The sequence below is a fragment of the Pelodiscus sinensis genome, chromosome 16 (assembly GCF_049634645.1).
Source record: "Pelodiscus sinensis isolate JC-2024 chromosome 16, ASM4963464v1, whole genome shotgun sequence".
In the NCBI taxonomy this organism is placed as follows: domain Eukaryota; kingdom Metazoa; phylum Chordata; order Testudines; family Trionychidae; genus Pelodiscus; species Pelodiscus sinensis.
The window spans coordinates 41066006-41090808 of record NC_134726.1 but is presented as its reverse complement, the minus strand read 5'-3'; the positions used below and the strand labels follow the sequence as shown (position 1 = coordinate 41090808).

General features: G+C 45.7%; 2 protein-coding genes across 10 annotated transcripts in view; one reads left to right on the top strand and one right to left on the bottom strand.

Annotated features, from left to right (window-relative positions):
• Positions 1-24803, bottom strand: part of IL4R (interleukin 4 receptor) — a 31157-nt gene that overhangs the window by 3983 nt on the left and 2371 nt on the right. The window contains exons 1-9 of one of the 8 annotated variants that reach the window (XM_075899953.1): positions 20728-20921; positions 16708-16784; positions 12282-12395; positions 8046-8187; positions 7295-7464; positions 4683-4840; positions 2756-2912; positions 1849-1948; positions 141-219 (exon numbers count right to left, since the gene is read on the bottom strand). In XM_075899953.1, coding sequence (XP_075756068.1) covers positions 141-219; positions 1849-1948; positions 2756-2912; positions 4683-4840; positions 7295-7464; positions 8046-8187; positions 12282-12354 — 879 coding nt within the window. In that variant the 5' untranslated portion in view covers positions 12355-12395; positions 16708-16784; positions 20728-20921. The other 7 variants (XM_075899952.1, XM_006123282.4, XM_006123281.4 and 4 more) reach the window with 7 other exon arrangements.
• The window catches only part of NSMCE1 (NSE1 component of SMC5/6 complex), a 49208-nt gene continuing 47497 nt past the window's right edge, over positions 23093-24803 (top strand). For both annotated transcript variants that reach the window (XM_075899958.1, XM_075899957.1), the window contains exon 1: positions 23093-23251. The gene's annotated coding sequence lies outside the window, so the exon portion shown is untranslated. The remainder of the gene's footprint in view (positions 23252-24803) is intronic.

The window sequence follows — 24803 nt, the reverse complement described above, 5'->3', positions numbered from 1 at the left end:
TGTTCTACTGGCTGGCGGAGTCTGTCCGTGCCATTACAGTGGTGCAGGAGACGGGAAAACCTGACGCGCCGTCACAATTACGTCTTCCATTTTTAAACAAATGTTAAATAAGCTTTTTATAAAATGTTAAAATCATATACCTGAGCCGCCTTGACATTCTTTACAACCAGATGGCTCTTCGCTGGATTTGGGATCCGATCCCACCATTCCTTCTTAACTCTGCAAAGCAAGAATCATTGCTTACTCTTAGCTGAGTTTGGCCCCAATTGCTCAGTTTCACTATCCCAGCCCCCTCTGCTCAAGCAGTCTGTGAGCTCCACAGGAAGTGCTTATTCTGTGTCTGTCTATACCATGGGTTCCCAAACTGGGCGGGGTGCCCTTCTGGAGGGGGCGTGAGGCGACCCAGCCACCCCCCATCAATCCCACCCCAAGTTTTGCTGCTATTTTTTTGGGAGAGGGAGCATGAGGGTTTCTCAAAAATCAAAAAGGGGGCGTGATGCTGAAAAGTTTGGGAACCACTGATATAAACAATACTTTATATCAACATTAGTGTAAAAGTTCATGCCTATATTTCTGTTTAACTGGCATGAGCATCATCGCATAGTCAGAATATTATTTGAGGTTGTGAGAAAAACAGGAAAATCTCTTAATGGTGACCCAACTTTAGCAAATTACTTCTCAAAAATAAAAAATTCTGCCATAAACTATACCCCGGTCTATTCATAGAATCATAGAACTCTAGAACTGGAAGAGACTTTGAGAGGTCATCGAGTCCAGTCCCCTGCCCTCATGGCAGGACCAAGCACCATCTAGACTAGAGCTACTCAACTTTGGAAGTCACAATGATACTCTGAGCACATATGGAGGGCCGCAACTTAAGTGTAGTTGCATATACATGCAAATATATATGCAAATATATGCAAAGAGCTTCTTTCACACTGACAGGCATGAATACAAAGATTAAGGCAAGACTACACAGCTCACAGGCCCCATTTAAGTCAGTTCTGCTGATATTAATAAAATGCAATATTTACCCAATTTCCACCCATATGACAGCACTTTTCATGAGCAATGACAGTCCAGGAATTTAACTACTAAATCTCATCTCAACAGAAGACCATTATATTGACTACTTTTTCGTTTTGATTCCCACCCGCAAGCTGCGTGTTGAGCCCCATGTAAACCCAAGCCGCACCACGGACTGCAAACAAATGGGCCACAGGCTGCATGCAACCCATGGACCGCATGTTGAGTAGCCCTGATCTAGACCATCCCTGACAGATGTTTTCATGTTTGTCTAACCTGCTCTTAAATATCTCCAAGGATGAAGATTCCACAACCTCCCTAGTCAATTTATTCCAGTGTTTGACCACCCTGACAGGCAGGAAATTTTTCCTAATGTCCAACCTAAACCTCCCTTGCTGCAATTTAAGCCCATTGCTTCTTGTGCTATTATCAGAAGTCAAAAACAACAATATTTCTCCCTCCTCCTTGTAACACCCTTTTATATACTTGAAAACTGCTATCATGTCCCCTCTCAGTCTTCTCATTAATTAAGCCTCAGAAGGTTCCAGTGAAGTCCTAGCACTATTATACAAATGGCTCAGTGGAGAAAAGTGCTGTGTAATCTAATCTCTTTATGTCCTTGGTTCAGAGGTCATGTGAAAATTAATTAATTCATGTTTGTAAAGAGGTTCCTTATAGATCTTCAGATAAAAGGTCCTTCATGATTACAAAGAATTCTACTATTATTAAAACTAGTGTTATGCTACTGATGCCATTACGCTATATGAAACCTAGCATTTGGCTATCTGCATCTCTGTAACTCTGGTGCAGTAGGATACATACGTGGCAAAACAGAAGTAACAAATTAAAATCAGAGCTGTGATCAGCATGCAGGATATGGGAACAATCTTCTGCAGACTATCTTCTAAAGTTACTTCATAATCTATATAGTCAGAAATAAAAGTACAGTCAATAAACATTGTCATATCAATGATCTTCTGTACTCCTTGAAATAATGCCACTTCAGTGGTTTAAAGCAAAGTCCATATATGTATTAAAATGTGCACAGGTATCTAGAGCAGCAGTGCACAACCCAAGGGGGTTGTGGCTGTCTTCCTGGGGGGTCGCAGCGCCAGGCCATCTGCTATTTTGTTTTCCTGGCTCGATGCCCAATGCACGTGTGGCGGGGGCAGAGGAAGTGGCAGGGGAGCGGACTGGAACTTTAAATTAAAGGGGATGCAACAAAAAAAATTTTCCCGGTCCTGGAGGGTTGCAAATTAAAAAAGGTTGAACACCACTGATCTAGAGCTATGGTATGTGAGGCATTCTAGAACACACCATCCATACAGGTTCAGACCAAAGGTCCAAATAACCCAGTATCCTGTCTTCTGACTGTGACCAATGCCAGGGAATGAACAGAACAGATACATCAGGGGATCCATCCTCTGTTGTCCATCCCGAGCCATTCAGACCATGGTTTTCTGCCTGCCCATCCTGGTTAGTAGTCATTGTTGGAAGGAGCAGAGAGTTGCCCTATCGGTAATATGCTTTTTGATCACTTTGGAGCCTTTAGTGTTTGGTTTACACCAACTATAAGGCTGAGGACAATGATGATTGCATTAGTAGCCCTGGGACTCACGATCGCTCTCTAATTGATACAGAAAGGCAGAAGAAACAGTAGAATGTATACCTTGTGCTTTAAAACCCTGTAAAATTCTTCTGCTGAATTGCAACAGTTACTGATACTTACTATTGTGGAATTCAGCTACATTGCTCCATTCACTCCAGAGACTGGGATACTCTGGATAGAGGCACCGTACACTTACAAGGTAGTCATACCCTCGCCTCAACTGCGTTGCAAGAATGTCAAAGCTTGTTGTTTGGTAGGAAAGCGGTTCTACAAACTTCTGAATAAGAGGAGAAGTAACACAACTTAGCCTCTGTATGGAATACATGTTTAGTTTCCTAGACAGTATTAAGTATGACATTCAGTTCCTGGGAATGCGGTTTACAGACTTCACTGCTGTGACCAATTAATTGATACCTGCTGATAAACCAAAAAGGCTCAGGATCTATTTGAAGAGAAATAAACTTCTTTGCTGCACAATGTCATGTCTTAGGGATGTAACACCCCATTTAACTAGTTAACCGTTCCAACGTTTTACTGGTTAACTGCTTAAACAGGGGCATGTGTGATATAGCAGGCTGGCAGGGCTGGAGTGGCCCCCTGCCCATGGCATGCTGGGCTGCTCTGGCCAGGCTGGAGCTATTCCCCATCCTCCAGCCCAGAAGAGTGTGCTGCTCCGTGGACTACCTGGGCCAGGCTGGACCCTTGGTGGGTTGGGGATGCTCGGGACACAGCGGACTACTGTGGCCAGGCCCGGCCCTCCCCACATCGAGCTGGGCAGGGGGCTGCTCCACTCCAGCCAGGCTACCACTCAACCATCCATATCCCTAATGTGGATTCTATGTATTTTTGGGACACAATGTTTTTAAAATCGGGAATGATTTAAACTGGGGGTTACAAACCTATTTTAATAGAGTCACGGAGGCTGGGTTTGGCTCTGGACCCCAGCAAGTGTGATGCTCAAGACCCACTGCCCAGGGCTAAGGTACATGCCTCCACTGAGGGCAGAAGCCCTTGGGCTTCAGCTTTGGCCTCTGTGCCCAGAGCAGTGGGGCCGGGGCTCAGGAAAGCTCATCCTTTGACCCCCCTCCCGAGGTCAAGGTGCAAAGAACTTTGAGAACTGCAGCTCTACACAAAACACAGAACATGGCTGATTTATTCTGAGAAGCATCCTATGGCTTTTGAACTTCAGTGTGTTGAGTTTGTTATTAAAGACTAATTTAAGGCAGTATCAATCCAGTGGTGCTCAGGGCTCAAAGTGGGGCAGTGCACAATAGTACCGGGTACTGGCACCTCTCCAAACCTGCTATCCTATATTACAGAATCTTAGCTTTCATTTTAAAGGGGCTGGTCTGCATGGGACATCAGCACACAGCAAGCCAAGGGGTGAAGCTCATGTCACCAGTCTGTTGTGCACTAATGACTTGTGTGGCAACTGCGCACAAACAGTTCTATGGTATGCTTTGTCATACAGGAAGGGAAGCCATGCTTGAGGAGCACAGCAGAGCCTACAGGAAGATTCAAATCGCACCAATGGGACCCAAGCCCAATGGAGCCCTCAGGGCAAGAATAATCATAATCTGAATATCAGCACAATCTATTTGAGAGGCATCTCAATTCGGAGACTCAAATGGGGAGAAGTTATTCTGTAGGTGAAGGTCAAAAGAATACCACCCTTTATATCCCCCTTCTACTCCTGTTGATGTCACTGGAGCAACGTTACCCCTGCTCACAGTGCTTGCTGTCCCTTATGCATGAATGATGGTGGAATGTCACCCAGCAATGTCATAGAATCACAGAACACTAGAAAAGGAAGAGACCTTGGGGGTCATCAAGTCCAATCCCCTGCCCTCACAGCAGGGCCAAGCACCTTCTAGATCATCCCTGAGAGATGTCTATCCAGCCTGCTCTTAACTTTTTCCAGTGATGGAGATTCTACAACCTCATCACCATTATTAAGTACCTGACTGAAAACTCCTCAAGGTTTATAAAGGACTTTTTGCACCCAGGATACCAGTTAAAATGAGCAAAGAAAATCACAGTTCCCTACCTCTTCTGGATTCTGCTTGTTCCAGTATTTGACTTCATAGGTTACTTCCTCTCCATGGAGCTCGTCCCCTTTGCTGTAACTCTCAGTCCAACTCACAACGTAGACGTTATCATTTTCACTCTTATTCACGGTAAGATTTCTTGGGGGCTTTGGTTTAACTGTAAGAGGGAAACATTGACTCCAAGGAACAGACAGAAGAGGTCTATTCAGCTACAGATCATGCTGTATGTTACAGGGCAGCCACATGCTTTATGCATATTCATAAACCAATTTTCACAATTTGAAGTCTCCTTATGCAAAATTCATCATATAACTCAATGGTTCCCAAACTTTTTGAGCATATAGGCCCCTTTTCAATCTATTAAAATTTCATGGACTCCCTTTCCTGGGGGAGAAAAGAAAAAGAAAATAAATGTAAGGATCCAGCCCACTGCAGTGGGTCTGATCCTTATTTTTAACTTTCCATGGACCTTTTGCGGTACAGGGGTCCATGGACCATAGGCTGGGAACCACTGATATAATCAATTTTAAAGTTACAATATGCAGAATGTGTATATCTTATTTTTGTGCATGTATTATTCTTTATGTGAAGTTAGAAATATAAAGTGTGAATCTGGTTTTAATTCTGAATGTGCTACTCAGGGTCATTAGGGATACTTTGGGAACATAACTGTTCAGTACTCAAACCAATGACCTGGAATAGCTTTGTTTGTCCTATAAACCCAAACTGTGATTGGCCCCAGAAGGACATGTGACCCTGCCACCTGGCACTGGAATTAAATGTGGTACTTTTCTATGGGGAGGAAGGGTACTAAACAAAGGATTCCCACCCTCGGGGAAAGTCTGGTTGAGAAATGGAAAGCAATTAGATGTTTGGCTTCAGCTGGTCTTTGAAACTGCCTGGCCCGCCATAACAGGATACACATGAAGAAACCTGTCAACAAAGAACTCAGAAAAAAACTGTAGACCCACAACAGAGTAACTGTTTAGGATAAGAAATTGCATATAAGAAATTTCTCAGTGGATTAGAATTAGCTGGCATCTTTTGTTTATTTTAACTTAGTAACTCACTTTGATCTGTTTTCTCTTGCAGTCCCTTAAATCCTACTTTTGTACTTAATAAAATACTTTTGTTTACTATCAAGTCCAGTATAAATAATTATTATTGGGGGAAGCAACCATTGTGCATTTCTCTCTGTCATTGATAAAAGGGAATAGAGAGGTAGCCGTGTTAGTCCGATCTTGCTAAAACAAAAGGAAAAACTATGTAGTACTTTAAAGACTAATAAGATGGTTTCGCTTTCGCTCATCACCTATTAAACCATCTTTTTAGTCTTTAAAGTGCTACATAGTTTTCCTTTCATTTTAGTATTGATAAATGGAGATGATCTTATGAGCTTACTCAGTATAAAATTTATACATAAGATAAAGGTGAATTTATTTGGGGCTTTGGTCCTCTTTGTGGTCTGCATTCCTGGGTGCTGAGCCTTTATAGCTGAGCTCTCCCAGAGCTGACCTGGTTCAGAGTCTGCGTAGCTCTGCTGAGGGGTGGTAACCCCAACTCTGGCCTTGGCTGAGGGAAACCAGAGCTTCTGGCCAAGCAGGATACGGTGGCAGGGTGCCCCAGAATATAGGAAGGCAGACATCAATGGCTTGATCAGCACCCCAAAAGCATGTCTACGATCCAGCCCATCACACTGTAGTTACAGATATGGGCAGTGCATTCAGCCTTGTTTCCCTATGCTCTGGCACAGGGATGTAAAAGTCAAAACCAGAGAAGCTTTAAAATACTTCTCATGGAAATACAAAAGGAAAAAATATGTAGCACTTTAAAGATGAACAAGAGAGTTTATTAGGTGATGAGCTTTCGTGGGGCAGACCCATTTCTTCAGATCATATTCTGAAATTGGATTTTTGAGTCAACGGATTTAATTGTAGGTCTCAAATACTTATCTGTGACTTGCTCTCAACACGGAGAAAATGCAAAGGGTTCCTTTCTAGCTTGTGCACTGGAGATGGGGATGTTGCTGGTGGAATCTGCCTGGCCAACCTCTCCCTGGTGCCTGTGCTTTGGGGATGGGGTCCTAAAGCACAGGTTTATAGTCATCCTGTAGTGAGCACCAGTTACATCAAAGAAGAGCCTGGATCACTGCCACATGTTAATCACTACACAGGCTTCTCGAAATATTTCTCCTAGCACTTGAGCAATGTATCCATACAAGCTATTTTAATACCAGGAAAGTGTGGGCACATGTGTGTAACAGATATATCTAAGTTGACATGTCTCCTATGACATGAGAAACATTAACTATTTTACCAAAGGCTGTTGCAATCTACACAGAATGATTACTAAGAATTCTATTCAGCCCACCAAACACTCAGGGTGGTGGGTTGTGGACTAAGAATCTCAGCTATGGTCCTTTGTCCTTTTCTCAGAAATGGGCAATGACATCTCATTCTTCATGCCTGGCTTCTGTTGCCACATGAAGAACCCACTACAAGTGCATTTCTCTCAGAGGATAAGAAGGTGCTGACTGGGTGAGGTAGTTAGCTGGGGATGTGGAATTGGACAGATCAATGACAAAACTGTAACAAACTGCAGTATAGCTCACTATTATTTGCTGGCATTACAGTGTCATTCCATAGCACTGTCTTACTGTCCTGCAGCACTATATGATATGAGAGGCCTGCTGCGAAAAATTCAGGCAGAATTACACAAGTGCAGCTGGAAGTGAAGTTCATGCTCCTGCTTTTTTCATTCTCAGGGATGCATGTGTTATACCTGAAAGATACCAAAATGGATGTGATGTTTACATAGAATTAAGCACACTATTCAAAATTAAGCCCCATTCAGAGTCATCAGAGAAGGCTCCACAGCATGCAAACTGAATCTGAGATACATACACTTAGTTCCAGAAAGCATTCGGTGCAAAAGCTATCTGTGTGTCCCCCAGTGAAAAACTCAATTGAGAAAGCTGCAGCCTAGTCTGCAAAGTTCACACAGTGAGGATCCACTCCTCACCCCTTGCATGTCTCTGGGGAGAACCTATAATCAGCTGGTGCTCCTGCAACAAAAGCTTGCCCTTTTCAGCTGATATAGGTTCTCCCCAGAGACATGCAAATGGCATCACTTTGAACACGTTAGAAGACCCCTGTTCTTTGTCCAGACTTAAAGGCTTTTGGTCACCAATATGCTGTCTCTGATGCAGCCAGGTGATTAGGACCCCCAGCATTATGCCCAGGCCCACTCTGATTCTGCTGTGCTCCAGACCCCCCCATGGCCATGGAGGAGTAGGACTTTTAATAACGGCAGCATATTTAACATTTTAACAATGAACCCAGAATACAGCATTAAACACTTACAGTGCTGAGAACTCTTCCATCCTGTAATGAAGCTTGAATTCCTTGGAGCAGTTCATTTGTGCAGCCACTTCCCAGTGACAAACGAGCTCCGTGTGATAGTCAGTGACGCACTCAAACATCTGTGGGTTCCCTGTTGCCATAACTAAGGACAAATCAAGACAACACTGAGCAGTGACAGCAACAGAAAATTAAATCAGCCAAAACAAGGTCTAGTGCTCAGAAGTGTAAAATTCTTCTTCGGAAATAGAACAATTACATCTCTGAAAGGGAGCGTGAAAGCGCAATCTTTGGACTTATTCAGTTTAAATGTGAAGAGTTTCCTCTAAGCTCAGCTCTCTCCAAGGTGCACCTTGAAATTCTATGGGACAAAGACCCATAAGAGCTCTCAGCACACCTATTCTTAGGCCATGGAATATTATCATTAGGAAATTAGTTTTTCACAAATTTTGTGTAAAGGGGATTACCACTTGATGAGAGAATAACAGAGTCATAGATATTAGCAACCAAAATGATTCGTCAGGCATTCTCCTAGGAATTAGATTAAGGTTCCTATGTACAGAACATTTTCTAGTGTTTTGTTCAATCATCAACCATCCTAAGTAGGCGGATTTCCCTCAGTCTCTCCGACAGTCTTCTCCATAGCCTAATCAACTTCCCTGTTAAGAAGTTTTCTTCTGATATTTTATCCTCTTGTTCCTAGTTATGCCTACTATTTCTTTGCGTATTTATTATTAATTTGTATTGCAGTAGGGCCCAAAGGCCCCAGTCAGGATCATGTTGTGCTAGATGTCGCACAAATACAGTGGGTATGTCTACACTGCAGTTTAACACCCAGAGCTAGATTTTACCACCTGACTTGGGCTCAGGCTAAGGGTCTGTTTAGTTGTGGTACAGATGTTCAGGTTTGGGTGGGGCTCTCCTCACTCACAGGATCTGAAAGCCCTGGGCTCTAGGGTGAGCTCAAACACCTACACCACAATTAAATAGACACTTAGCCTGAGCCACATGAACCTGAGTCAGTTGGAATGGGCCAGCCACACATATTTAATTGCAGAGTAAACATACCCAGCAAGACCTGGTCCCTATTCCAAAGAACTTACAATTTACTTGGGAACAAGAATCCATATGAGGGGGTACAGCAGAAGGAAACGGGGTGGAAGGGGATGTGTGACAATAAGGTCTCATAGCTATAAAAGCTAACAACACGCCCAGAAATTCTAAAACATGAGGAGAACTTTAAAAAAAACCCCAAATGTCAGTACATGCCACCCACTTTTCTCATCCTAGATAATTCCTCTCCCTCTTGGGTGCTTGACCCTTTGGGTATTTGTAGACTCCTGTCATATCCTCTCAGTCCTCTCTCATACAAGATATGCAGAACCAACTCTTCTAGTCCATTTCACATCAGTATCATCCACATCATTTTTTGTTGCTGCTGTCAGAACTCTGCCAAATTTGTCAACATCTTTCTTTATGGCAGTAAGTTTCCCAGGACAGAGCCTGATGGCAGTACTCCAGCTGATGTTACACAAGCATTGGATAGAGAGAGATCTCCTCTGCTCCAGTATGTGATGATTCTGTACACACAGCCCAAAATTCAGTTGGTTCTTTTCCTGTTGTCATACAACACTGCAAAGTGAAGATTAATTTGCTGGCAAGTCCCACCCCTTAAATTCTTTCAGCCACCAACGCTTCCCAGGCTCTTCTCTCCCATTCGGCGTCTGGGCTTGGATTACTTCGCCCACGTTATCTTGCATTTTCTCCCAGATGAGTTTCACTTGGTAACTTCTTGCCCATGTTTCTAATCTTCACGGGTTTGTTACAGGTATTTCCACCTACTGTCTATTAGGTATAATCTGAAAACGTTACGAAAATGCTGTTCGCTCCTTCAAGAGAATTAATGAAGATGGTAAATAAGACTGGCTCTAATACTGAGCCCTGTGGTACTTAATTAAAAACTTGAGCCAACCAAGTACTTTACTACTTATCACTAGCATTTGTTTATGGTCTTTCATCCTCATTAAAATCCATGCATCTGTTACTTTCACTTCCTCTTTTAAATGCCCAAGTCCTTCTAGTCTTAAATCACCAAGCACTCCTTATTCACTTGAGTAATCCCATTTGCTTTAGTAAGAACTGAAGTTCCAGGAACCATTTCTCTCTCTCTCTCTCTCTCTCTCTCTCTCTCTCTATATATATATATATACAAATTTCTGGGGGGACAACAGAGTGATGTCATCATGTCACTCTGCATCCACAGCAACCAGGACCCACCCAGTCCCAGCCTGGCCTGGCCCAGGGCCCACATCGAGAGCTGGGGTTGTCTGCGGCCCTGGCCCTCTCCTTCCGCTCCCCTCCCCTCCCCTCCCCAGCGAGCTGTGGGAGAGCCATAGCTGTTGCGGCCTAAGCCCAGCCCTCCCCAGCAGTGGCAGGGGGAGGGAAGGAGGGAAGAGACTGGCCAGGAGCAGCCTTGGCTTCTCCCGCCAGTCAGGAGGGAGGGGAAGGGGCTGGTGGGGCCCCAAGAGTTGGGGCTGCCTTGGATCCTCCCCAGTGCACGGGGTGACGGACGGGGAGGGAGAAGAGCTGGGGCTGCCCTGGGTCCTCCCCGGCAGCTGAGGGGAATGGGGGAAGGGGGAGAACTGGGGCCTCTTAAAGGCAAATTTGAAAAGAGTTCAGTGAATCTGCCATTTTAAAATCAGCATTAATTTTGAATTGACTTACTTTCTGCCTTAAGAAGTAAAATGCTCTATTGTCCTAAGCTATTTTGACTAGCAGATTTAATTCACTTGGCCTTTTACTTCCCTTATCTTGTCCCTGAAACTTTTAACATGCTCTGTATTTCTTTTACTATCCCCCTTTTTCATCTCTAGCAGCTTTTTAAAATCTCAGATCTCTGAGAATTTCCTTTTGAGACCACATACAATACAGAGTTTACTTTCAATTTGTATAGTTAAAAAGGGGAACTGAGACACTGAACTTTTTTTTATCTTCAACAAGAAAAATAAAACAAAGAAGCTTAAAACAGCTTAACATTCATAAGGAAGGAACAAGCCTATAAAACCAACAGTAACAAAAAATGGATAAGAAAATTTTGGAGTCCGATTACTATACACCTAGGGGTTTCAGTCTTCGCCTATTTAATTTTAGTGCAAAATCCCACTGATAATCACTCAAATTAGAACTGGAACTATGAATAGTCAGGAAATTAGCTAATGCAAGTTTTGAAACACCAGCTGTTTGTTTTTGTAAACCATGGATAACTGAAGTGCTAACAAAAGACTGCATTAGAAGAAAAGGACTGTTTCTGAAAAGAGTAAAGGAGGGATACTGGCAATTGCAATCTTATAAATCTACCTTTTATACCCAAGGGGTACGTGTGCACAGCAATGTTATTTTGTCCATTATTCTGAAATAACTATGCAAGCATCTTCACAGCTAGCCTATTATTTTGAAATAATTTTGAAATAATGGGTGGCTTATTTTGGTATTTGTAAACCTCATTCCACGAGGAATAATGCCTCTTCCAAAATAGTTATTTTGGAATAGCAGTAGTGTGGATGCTCCACTGCTGCTATTTCAGAATATCTCCTCCCCAAAGCCATTCAAAGTAATTACTCCCCAGTGCTTCCTGGGGCTCTACATTGAGGTAGCATGTCCACATATGGGGAGCCTGCTTTGGACTAATTTCCAGGCTTCCCTGCAGTGTAGATGCTCTATTTTGAAATAAGCTATTTTTGAGTATTTCTTCCAGAATAGCTTATTCCGAAATAACTGCAGTGTAGACATAGCCAAGGAGACCTGTGGCACCTTAAAGACTAACAAATTTATTTGGGCATAAATTTTCACGGTCTGGAACCTATGCCAAAATAAATCTTAGTCTTTAATGTGCCAGAGAGAATGTAGACTACAGCAATGTGAGCTCTATCAACAAATTAGATATATTAGAAAGCCAGTTGCAATAACAGGAATAGAAAGACAGTCTTTCCAAACATCTGTTTCAGCTCTTTATTAATTCTTAAGTGTTTTTCTTTGCATATTGAAAATATTAATGGAAAAATAGACAAGAACGGAGACTATATTTTAACATATAAATGTGTTTGCAAATATTAATCTTACATATTATAATGGCTACTGAACTGTGGTAAAAATGTTGCTTACTAATTGTTCCTACTCACTTTAAAATGCTGTTGATAAATTACTGTTAAATGAATTAAGTTAAAGCATTAGTAAACTTACTGTGATATGTAGCACATGAAAAGAAAAGGGTCCATAAGGCAAGCAATGCAACCTTTAGGCTGGCAGCCATCATTAGCACAGGTTAGTTTCTATGGGAAAAGCTGTGCCGAGATCCTGCCAATATAGAAAAGCTTAGATTAGTGTGTAAACTGGTCAAAGGACACAGATCTTTTTATCCTTCATCCTGCATATTGCCCCCAGTGGCAGATGCTAGTGCAGGGGTAGCCAACCTGTGGCTCTTGAACCACATGCGTCTCTTTGCTCACAGAAATGCAGCTCTCAGGGTTATGGCTCGTTCGGAGCCGCATGCCCACTTTGTGCACATGCCCCAGTTCCTGGAGGGAGAAGTGTGTGGCTGTGTTGGTGGCAGCTCCGGTAAGATGTAGGCATTGGGTTAGAATGAGAGAGACTTGGGGGTGCCTGGCTCTGGAGGAGGGGGTGGGCATTGTGTTGGGAGAGGGATCTGGGGGCGCCTGGCTCTGGGTGAGGGATGTGTGGTTCTTTGCACTACTATCCACAGCTCTTTTGGCTCTTCATGTCTAACTGGTTGGCCACCTCTGTGCTAGCGTATCCAGTGTATTCTGAATCTCCTTAAGCTTTGACCGGGAGTAAAGGAAACAAATTAAGACCAATATGTATACTACAAATGAGTTGAAGGAGTTCTTTGCAAAAGTCTTCAACATTGGAGAGATACCTACAACAGACCTATTCTTTTCAGTACTAAGGATGAGGAACTGCCAGAAACTGAGATGCCAAAAGAGGATATATGGGAACAAACTGAAACATTTAAGAGCAACAAGTCACCAGGGTGGTTCAACTCAGACTCCTGAAGGAGTTTAAGAAAGACTGAAGCAGCTGACCTGCTAAAACCTGCAATTCCTCACTAAAATTGGCTACGCTCACAGCAAACTAAAGACTAGCAAATATAATACCAACCTTTAAAATAGGCTCTAGAGAGATGCTGGGAATTACATACCACTGACCCTTACATACGTACCAGGCAAACTCTAACAGTCATTTAGAGTTATAAAACACTTCTATGATGTCCTAAGACAGGGACAAATCAGTACAGCTTTTGAAAAAGAAAATGGTGCCTCTAAGGCACCAGGATTCTATGGGCATGTCAAGTACATAGTAGGAAAAACTGAAACAAATGATAATTTATTTGGACTTTCAAAAATCCTTTGACAAAGTCCCTTAAAATATTTAAAGAAACTATTTAAAGAAACTGTGATGGTGTATTTCATATTCTTTATGGAAATATGCGTGGGGATATGAATATGCCTAACTCAAATATGCTGTATGCAAAATATTTCCTGTAACATATCATTGGAAAGCTAGTAATCCTCAGAATGTACATAGTCTATTTGTATGCATGTACCACTTCTGTATCTGAAAGTAGGAATACTGAGTGTATTTTTATCATCAACGTGTTCATGTTGGGAAAAGCCTATTTCCAGGCCATCAGGAACAACAATGAAGAAGCCAGACACAGAGCTAATAGCCCATTAGTGAGAGTCAAATGGAGAAGTGTTTTCCTGCAGATGTGCTACAAAGACACGAGTCCTTGTCACCTGATTTTGGAATCCATATTGAATTTTGTACTTTTGCACAAGAGGTGGTAGGGAATTGAACAATGGCTTCCTGCCCTAGAGAAATTCTGTATGATACATGAGAAATAAACAATGATGATCTCCAGCTGGCTCTACAGACAGACTCCTCACACCAAGGCATGCATGGGAACACCTGGAAACCACAGTGTTGGAGAACTGCTGGCCCTGTCTGAAAGGACACCTGAAGTCTGAGAAGGACTTTACTTGCAATAAGAACTAGGGTAAGAAATTAGGATTTGTAACAAGTTCTCTTAGGGTACATCTACACAGCAGGGCTAAATCTGAAATGAGCTACACCAATTGCGTAGCTTAAGTCGAAACAGCTTATTTCAGCTTTTGGCGCTGTCTGCAGAGCAGGAAGTCCGAGTAACAGCACTATTCCTCCAACTTCCTTTTATCCTCGTAAAATGAGGGTTACAGGAGTCAGAGTAAGAAGTCTCTGAATCCATCACAGCCACATAGTGAAACATACTGTTTTGGAAATTACACAGTAATCTCCACTAGAAAATTACACAGTGAGAACACAGCTTTGAGGATTTATGTTAACTAATACACTGTTGAACATGACTGCAAGCAGCATAGGCAGATACAAGACTTGTTCAGCATTATGTCAGTTGAACACCAGTGAAAGCCCCTTTCTCTGCTGAGAACTAGAAGGTTGATTCGGCATTGCATTTCCTATGTTCTTATATTTTTTTTCCCTGTGTGAGGCAGTTCCTCTGTTGACAATCACAAAGCCCATTGCTGAGAAAAGTGTCCCTTTTTCTCTCTGTGATGTGCTAGTGCAAAGAGGGGTTTTTAAATATTTCCTATGGTGGGAGAGATTTTTCTGTGCAGGATTACTTTGACATTAAAGTAGAGGAGACCTGAGAGCAATATTTGCAGTTGACAGGTTAGTACCCTCTCTGTACCTTCGCTGGGTGTGAATTTCATCAACAGCATAAAACAAGAACTGGCTACAAGCGCCACAAGTCTGCAGTGGCAGAAATTGGAAATACTATGGCCTTTCATTTTTGGAAGTGTCAATGTATGTGCAATTATACAGGCTGTGGTCCAATAATGCCTGCAGCCATGTTCCTCCAAGGCTTGCCTTTTATCAAGAGTTGCAAGCCGAGTTGCTCATACACTGGTTGTAAATTATGGGAATAGAAAAGACAGTGTCTTGGGTTTTGTGTGTGTAGATATCAACACATATACAAAACCCTAGTGATAGTGAAATGAAGTGAAAGGAGCTGAATTGCTTCACTACATTTCAAAGGACTTCTGTAATGAAGCTACATTCCACTGTAAGGCAGATTCCATTGTGCTATTCCCTTATCCCAAGCTGTTTTAGTTGTTGAGCTATTCAAAATTTTAAAAAAAATGTGTATTGTTTTCCTTTCCCTTAAATGAAAAATAAAAAATGTTTTAATCTTAAAGGTTACGACTTCAGCAAGTTATGAGTGATTGAGAAGGAGTTAGGATGGAAACTCTTAAGCAACCTTAACTAAGCAGTCACCGCTGATCCCACTATAAAGTGCAAAGCATTTCTATTTATCTCACACACTTCCTGAGAACAGAGTTATCAGCATTCGGGAACAAACAAAAAATCACTGACCAAAGAGTAACAAATATTTACAAAAGGACATAGCTGCCTTTGGATTTGAACAAAATTTTCTGCATCTGAAAAATAAGAACAAACTCTCCAAAGATACAAAAATCAGTCCTTCATTGTCTGGATTTCTCAAGAGGGGAAATGGTTGATTTCCAGTCAACTGATGAGTAATAGTGTCTCATGACTAGTGTTCCAAGAAACCCTTACAAGATTTGGCACAGAATTCCACATCACATAAGTGTATATACAAATCAAGGGAGCTCAATGTAAAAACATCTCCCTCTTCCCTAAATGTATACATATACATATATTGGGGGGAGGGAGGGAGAGGAGGATGTATGTATTATTCAAAACAGCAAAAATTATATTTTCTTTCCAATAAAAGCAGTAGATTATTAAATGATACACCCAGGAACTAGGAAGATTGTTGAAATATCAAAAGTTATCCTACATGTATCCTGTAAAGTTTTTCGTAACAACAAATAGAATACAATTAATACTTAAAGTTCAAATCTTCAAAATGTCCTTACTTCAAAACACCCTGATAAACACAAATATTATAATTCTCATTTTATATTTGACAGAAATAAGACACACAGAGGTAAGAGGACTTGCCAAAGACCAATGAGAAAATCAGTTTCAGAGACAGGAGTAGAACTTGGAATTTCCTGGGCCCAAGTTGTATGTTTAGACCATAAAGTACTCCCTTCGACTCTTCCGTATTTTCATCATCCCATTAATCCCACTTGTGTTAGTTTTTCTACTTGCACAAGGTTAGATGCGGAATCAAGGCCTTAGATTGTAGGGTCACAAGGCAATGACCATGTTTTATTTTATACTAGAAGAAATACCTGGCGTCGCCCAGGGAAAATATAGTAAAAGGTGTGATGAATGAACTACGTCAATGACATTAACATAGCATATTTTATTGGAAATACATTTCCCTTATATATTAATTTAAGAAATTAACGTAACTAGTACTTTTTCGGTTATCATAGGGAAAGGATCTTGTAGTTGCAATTTATGAGACATGCTTAACAGATGAGTCCAGCAAATGCCTATGATCAGGCACTACTAAAAGTTAATTAGTAGCCCAATTGAGGCTCTGGAGGCCCAACTGGGACTCTGGGGGGAACCGATTTCAAGATATAACCAATCCAGTGATTTACGTTAGGAAATCAGTAGTATCTGTGCAAAATTTGGTGTTTCTAGCTCTTACCGTTTCGGAGATCTTTCGAGACAAACACATTTTCAGAAATATTTATAAGATGATCTGTTGTGCACATCCATGATGATCTATAAATAAAAACAGTTCCCTTCTCATTTTAAGTTTGGCCACTGCATAAGGAAGGCCTTTCACTTCAGAATGAGAAACCACCTTATTTGTATATGCTTTTGTAAATGAACCATTCCTTCTGGCTTCATCGGTGCCACTCTCCTTGTCTAGCTACCAGCACTTTGGCTGTTTACTGCACATGCTATTTTACATGATCTACCTGCCAGCATCAAAGTGCTTAATTACATAAAATGAAGCGTTGTCCCCCACAGATGACAAGACTCATCGAGACAAAGCTCTCCAATAAACAGGGGAAAAAACTTTTAATCAGAAGAGGACAGTTTCTTTTCAGTAAAACCTAAACAGGTCATTGTTGCTGTTTTATTTAAGATATAATCACATTTGTTCATTCCAAGAGGACTGTTCACCAAAGGGAAGAGGAAAAGGCAAAGGTCATGTTACGTCATTTGGCCCTATGACCCACTCACTAGCCTTGTCTGCAAGTACCAAGGTATTTTTTCAGATGACCTAGGTCTAGAAGAAATTGAAAGTGTTTCACATTTGTCTTTACTTTTCACCAGTTCCATTATTTGCTTTTATTTTTTTTACCAACTATACAAATTATAAAATAATTTCAGGTCTATAGCAATAGAATTCTAATGACTGGCAACTGTCAGGGACTCTTAACAGCAGATTATAGCAATAAATGATAGGAATAAGCAGGACCCAATATAATCCATGGCACATTTGGACCAAATTCTCCAGCAAAAATTCCTGAATTCTGTATCTCCATGACATACCCTTCATTCCTATCCTTCCCCCACTCACACACAGATATGACTATGACTCAAAGTTGAACATTCTTGTTACACAGCAAAAATGTTGAATTTTGTAATATCTTGGAAAAGCCAGGTATCTGTACTGGTATAACAGGTATCATTTCTTACAAAGGCTTTAGGCACCAGCTAAGCACTGACAAATTCATAGCTGGAAACTAGACCAGCTCACCTGTATGTTAGTACTGTTTAAGCCAATAGTTACATTTATAAGGATGTACTTATTTTTTGACTAACACACTTGTATGTAGCTACATCCATTGATTTTACTTACAAAGTTTGTACCCTTTGCTGTAATATGTAAGACAAAAATAGCTGCTCTGAACTTGGGAGCACAGGGAGGAGGACTGCCTACCTTGCCCAGACGGGAAGACTATCAGAACTAAGTGTGTCCTTGTAAAAAAACATGATTAAGGCAACGAGTTGATCATGGATTCTGTGATTTATGTGACCTCCATCATTTCAGCGTTGGGCAGCAGAGCTTTCGCTATTAGCCCAAACAGCAGGCCTCGAGCTTCCATAGACTCATAGAACATTAGAAACGGAAGGGACCTCAAGAGGTCACTGAGTCCAGTCCTCTGTCTCATGACAGGATCAAGACCAGAGATCTAGACCATAATTTATTGTTTAATACCCCCATTCTTCCCACGACTTTTATTAAAAATACCAGTGACAAAGTCTTTGCTTTAATCATGATGCTAGACTTTGCTAACTGCCCTACATAGGCGATGTACAGACAAGCTCGCCCCATGGATTTTAATTTTAGAAAAGAGAAATAAAGACATATATCATGAAAACTGTCCTTCTCTTTGATGTTTGGAATCTCACAGGATGGAGCTAGGAAACAAAAGCTAAAATCCACAGGCTCAGCCTAGGTTAGACCTAAAAGATATTTAGGCTGTGTCTACACAGCAGCGTTATTTCAAAATAACTGATGTTATTTCAAAATAACCTAGTGCGTATCTACACAGCAAGCCATTATTTCAAAATAATGTTGAAATGGAGGACTTCTTACTCTGACTCCTGTAACCCTGATTTCATGAGGAGTAAGAGAAGTTGAAGGAAGAGTGCTCTTCCTTCAACTTCTTGCTGTGTAGGCAGCGCTAAAAGCCGAATTAAGCTATTTCACCTTCAGTTACGCAATTTGTATAACTGAAGTGACGTAACTTAATTTGACTTTTGCACTGCTGTGTAGACGTGCCCTTAGTGCTGACAGATTACTACTACTCTGTCACATTTTGGAACCACATATTGTAACTCTTATGAGTATACGTAGTCTAATTTAACGTGTAAATAACTCTCATTTCTTTTTCCTAGTTAATAAATCCTTAGTTTATTAAGTTTATACTATGGGATTAGCCACAAACATTGTCTTTAGTGTAAGATCTGAGGTACCACCTGACCAGGGGTAAATGACCACTCTCAGGACTGGAAGCAATCTGAATATTGTGTGATCTTTGGATCAAATCAGCCATTTAGCACATAGTTAAGCTTACCTTGGGGGCAAGCCAGACTGGCATGCTCAAAGGGATTTTCTGTGATTCTATGGTAAGACTGTTCTGGTGCGTCGGGAGTTGACATTTGTTACGGAGTTAGCGAAATCTCATTACAGACCATACCTCCAGTTTGGGGTGCCTGTCTTGCTTTTTGACAGTGTACTTTGATCTGAGGAAGTGGGTCTGGCTCACGAAAGCTCATCATCTAATAAACCATCTTGTTAGTCTTTAAAGTGCTACATTGTCCTGCATTTTGCTTCAGCTACCCCAGACTAACACGGCTACATTTCTATCACTATTCTACTTTGAGGTAGACACTCATGGTCATGAACCACTCCAGATGGCATGACAAATATTATATTCCATTTCTGTACAACATTGGACTCCAAAGGTCCCTGACTAAAATAACAAAGACAATTCACTCCTGTTGGAGCTATTGTTGCTGGCTCTTTGCAGACTTATACAGGCATCCATTCACACTTCCCTCACAACCATAAGAACTAGAAATGTCATTCTTTAAATAGTGAAATCTGAAATTCTGGAAACAATTCTGCAACATGTGGTGAAATCTACAGCAAATTCTATGATTGATGAATACTCAGGCCCCTGGGTAGAGTGGTCTCATATATGGGAACATGCAGGGAGGGGATCTCAGCAGGTTTTCATGGTGACAAATATCTTCTTGAATTTTCAATTTTGATATGGAATAGAAAAGATTTAAATGAGCTTTTCTGGGTTAAATAACCATAAGAAAGAAAAATGAGTTTCTGCCAACAAAGTTCGTACTGATGCATGAAGTCTAGCCTCTAAACTTCCTTTTTACATAGTTTAATTCTGACAGCAGCTGGAGATAAAGCTGAATTTCATTAATATCTGAGAGATGTTTTTAGCAGTTAGACAACATGAATGTTCCACAGTAAGTCACCTAAAACTGCTCTTCAACATTTACACCTTCATATTCGAATATGTCTTCTGGTCTCAGATGTGATAAGTACTGCTGTATTAGTCTCCAGGAAAGATAAGGGGACACTGAGCAAAAGTAACTAGAATTCTATTAATTCTTTCGTGCTACTCATATCAATTCTAACAAGTGAATGACTTTAATGAAACCTTTTTCAAACAATTTCAGCTACAGCATATGGATCATAGTCCCGATAAGAAAGACCAACGTTATGACTCCTCCAATTACCAGAGCAGGAAGTTTGGGCATTCAACATGTAGGAGAAAAACAGAACAGCTTTTATACTTTCAGCAAAGATAAACGTAAATACAAGTCAAGCCAGTAAAACATACAGTTCACAACACAATTCCTTAGCAAGTAATCAGATAAGGGTAAAAAGTTTCTTCGGCTACATAAGACAGCGAGAGACAGAGTGAGGTGGGGGTGGAACCTCGTTAGTATAACTTGCCTGATCCAATCTTCATTTTCAGGGCTGGAGAGCGAATTTTGCTATCAGGTAACTTTGTCCCAAGCCTGTGAGTGGGCAGCACTGTTCTGCTCCGCTCTTCATTTTCACAGCAGGCGCTGTACAAACTTGTTTCTTTCAATGGGTAAACATTATTGCACATTTCCTTATTACACACACCCTACTAAGCAGAATGGAATTTGCATTCCCAGCCCACTCATTTACCTTTGGCAAACAAATGCTTTCTTCTTTTTCATGGTACAGTCCTACCCCCGGGTTCCCAGCAATGACAGCACAGAGCAGGCAGAAGGAAATAATTTGTGACTCAATGGAAACACCCACGAAGCAGGCAGCTTCCTTCTCTTTTAGTCTCCTCTCCCCACGTGGGACTCAGTTCTCACCAATGCTATCAGTCCCTCTTTCCTTCCCTTTCACAAGCATGGCCCTAGCCAAGTAGACATGTTTTGTGATTTTAAACAGCAGGTTGCAGGCCTTTGGCATTTCAACCAGAGCCCTAGACACTAACCCTATATTTTCATAAATTTAAAAAACAAAAACTGGTCTGGTAGCACTTTATGGAGTCAGTGGTCTCCAACCTTTTTAAGCACAAGATCTCTTTCTGAATTTAAGCACAAGCCAAGATCTACCTCAAACCCAAATAGCCTCACCCCACCTCTCTCTGAGGCTCCGCCCCTGCTCACTCCATCCTCCCCCATCCTCACTCACTATGGGGCAGAGTGTTGGGGTGCAGGTTCTGGTTGCGGGTTAAGGGATTTACAGTGTGAGGGGCTCTGAGCTAAGCTTGGGGCAGACAGTTGAGCTGCAGGAGGGGGTTCTAGGTGCAGGCTCTGGGAAAATGTTTTTGGATGTAGGAGGGCTCAGGCAGGGGCTTGAGGTATAAGAGGCAGTTCATGACTTGGGTAGGGGATCAGGATATGGACTCCAGCTGAACACTGCTTACCTCACATGGCTCCTGGGTACAATGGGGCTAAGGCAAGTTCACCCCATCCTAGCCCTGCACCACTCCCAAAAGCAGGCAACAAACTTGTTCCATATCTAATCCTGTTGTGCCCCATCTCCGCTCTGTAGAGATAGGATACAGGGTACGAGAAGCGGACACCTTGACATCAACACCGCTCTTTTCTCTCCCTGCCCTGCCCAGCCCAGCAAGCAGGAGGCTCTTGGGGGAACAGCTCCAAGGCAAAGGGCTGGAGATGCACAGCGGGAGGAGTAGCAGCTAAAATGCTGGCACTTGATAGCCTCTTGGCCAAACCAGTCAGGATCAGCTGTCAGAAGCTCCAAGATCTACCAGTAGATCCTGATCTACTGTTTGGTGACCACTACTATAGACTAACAAAGCATATAGATGATATCATGAGCTTTTGTGGGCACAGCCCACTTCTTCAGTCATCTGAAGAAGTGGGCTGTGCCCACGAGCGCTCATGATACCATCTATATGTTTTGCATCAGAGGGGTAGCCATGTTAGTCTGGATCTGCAAAAGCGACAAGGAGTCCTGTAGCACCTTACAGACTAACAGATGTATTGGAGAATAAGCTTTTGTGGGCATAGACCCACTTTGTCCAGGGGCAGCACAGGTTGGGTGGCGTGGGGGTGGTTGGGGCAGTGGGGGAGTAGAGGCGCGGGGGGGCAGTGGGGGGGAGTCAGGGCAGTGCAGGTAGGGCAGAGCAGAGGGAGTGGCAGTGCGAGTTGGATAGCCTGGGGGTTTTGGGGCAGTGGCAGTGTGGGTTGGGCGGCGTGTGGGCTGTCAGGTCAGTGGGGGAGGGGCAGAGCGGGTGGTGTGGGGGCAGTGCAAGTTGGGCAGAGTGGAGAGTGTGGGGGCAGTGGGGGAGGAGCAGTGCAGGTGGGGTGGTGCGGGGAGAGGGGTGGGTTTGGGCAGTGGAGGAGGGGCTGCGCTGGGGCTGTTGGGGCAGTGCAGGTGGTGTGGTGTGGGGAGGAGGGGGCTGTCGGGCAGTGTGTGTGTGTGGGGGGGGTCGAGAAGTGGGGGAGGGGCGGAGCAGGGGATGTCGGGGCAGTGGGGGAGGCGCGGAGTGGTGGGCTGTCGGGGCACTGCGGGGGTCGGGCAGTGGGGGAGGGGCGGCGCGGGGGGGCAGGGGAGGGGCAGTGGGGGAGGGGCGGCGCGGAGGGGCTTTCGGGGCAGTGGGGGGGGCCGGACAGTGGGGGAGGGGCTGCGCGGGACTGTCGGGGCAGTGGGGGGGTCGGACAGTGGGGGAGGGGCGGCGCGGGGGGGCTGGGGAGGGGCAGTGGGGGAGGGACGGCGCGGGGACTGTCGGGGCAGTGGGGGGGGCCGGACAGTGGGGGAGGGGCTGCGCGGGACTGTCGGGGCAGTGGGGGGGGTCGGACAGTGGGGGAGGGGCTGCGCGGGACTGTCGGGGCAGTGGGGGGGGTCGGACAGTGGGGGAGGGGCGGCGCGGGACTGTCGGGGCAGTGGGGGGGTCGGACAGTGGGGGAGGGGCGGCGCGGGACTGTCGGGGCAGTGGGGGGGTCGGACAGTGGGGGAGGGGCGGCGCGGGGGGGCTGGCGGGGCGGCGCGCGGTGCTGAAGCGCTGAGGGAGAAGTGCGGGGTGGGGGAGGGGCGGGCTGGCGGCGCGCGGCCGCAAGGCGGAATCGGGGCTGCCGAGCTCATCGATGTGAGGCGGCAGCGGCGAGCGCCGCATTCTCGAGTCCCGCGCTGCAAAGGAAGAGCCAATCAGGAGCGACGGCGGGGAGCGAGGCCAGGCGGGTGCGCGGTAGGTGGAGGGGGAAGAGCAAATCGTTGGGGTGGAGGGGAGCAGGCTGGGAGCGCGGGGCGGGGCGGGATAGGGCAGGGTGGGGGGGAGGAGTGGGGCGGGGGCGGGAGGGGATGGGGCAGGGTGGGGGGGTGGAGTGGGGCGGGGGCGGGAGGGGATGGGGCAGGGTGGGGGGGAGGAGTGGGGCGGGGGCGGGAGGGGATGGGGCAGGGTGGGGGGGGAGGAGTAGAGCGGGGGCGGGAGGGGATGGGGCAGGGTGGGGGGGGAGGAGTAGAGCGGGGGCGGGAGGGGATGGGGCAGGGTGGGGGGGAGGAGTGGGGCGGGAGGGGATGGGGCAGGGTGGGGGGGTGGAGTAGAGCGGGGGCGGGAGGGGATGGGGCAGGGTGGGGGGGAGGAGTGGGGCGGGGGCGGGAGGGGATGGGGCAGGGTGGGGGGGAGGAGTGGGGCGGGGGCGGGAGGGGATGGGGCAGGGTGGGGGGGGAGGAGTAGAGCGGGGGCGGGAGGGGATGGGGCAGGGTGGGGGGGAGGAGTGGGGCGGGGGCGGGAGGGGATGGGGCAGGGTGGGGGGGAGGAGTGGGGCGGGGGCGGGAGGGGATGGGGCAGGGTGGGGGGGAGGAGTGGGGCGGGGGCGGGAGGGGATGGGGCAGGGTGGGGGGGAGGAGTGGGGCGGGGGCAGGAGGGGATGGGGTAGGGTGGGGGGGTGGAGTAGAGCGGGGGCGGGAGGGGATGGGGCAGGGTGGGGGGGAGGAGTGGGGCGGGGGCGGGAGGGGATGGGGCAGGGTGGGGGGGAGGAGTGGGGCGGGGGCGGGAGGGGATGGGGCAGGGTGGGGGGGAGGAGTGGGGCGGGGGCGGGAGGGGATAGGGCAGGGTGGGGGGGAGGAGTGGGGCGGGGGCGGGAGGGGATAGGGCAGGGTGGGGGGGTGGAGTGGGGCGGGGGCGGGAGGGGATGGGGCAGGGTGGGGGGGAGGAGTGGGGCGGGGGCGGGAGGGGATGGGGCAGGGTGGGGGGGAGGAGTAGAGCGGGGACGGGAGGGGATGGGGCAGGGTGGGGGGGAGGAGTGGGGCGGGGGCGGGAGGGGATGGGGCAGGGTGGGGGGAGGAGTGGGGCGGGGGCGGGAGGGGATAGGGCAGGGTGGGGGGGTGGAGTAGGGCGGGGGCGGGAGGGGATGGGGCAGGGTGGGGGGGGAGGAGTGGGGCGGGGGCGGGAGGGGATAGGGGAGGAGTGGGGCGGGGGCGGGAGGGGATAGGGCAGGGTGGGGGGGAGGAGTGGGGCGGGGGCGGGAGGGGATGGGGCAGGGTGGGGGGGAGGAGTGGGGCGGGGGCGGGAGGGGATAGGGCAGGGTGGGGGGGTGAAGTAGAGCGGGGGCGGGAGGGGATGGGGCAGGGTGGGGGGGAGGAGTGGGGCGGGGGCGGGAGGGGATAGGGGAGGAGTGGGGCGGGGGCGGGAGGGGATAGGGCAGGGTGGGGGGGAGGAGTGGGGCGGGGGCGGGAGGGGATAGGGCAGGGTGGGGGGGAGGAGTGGGGCGGGGGCGGGAGGGGATAGGGCAGGGTGG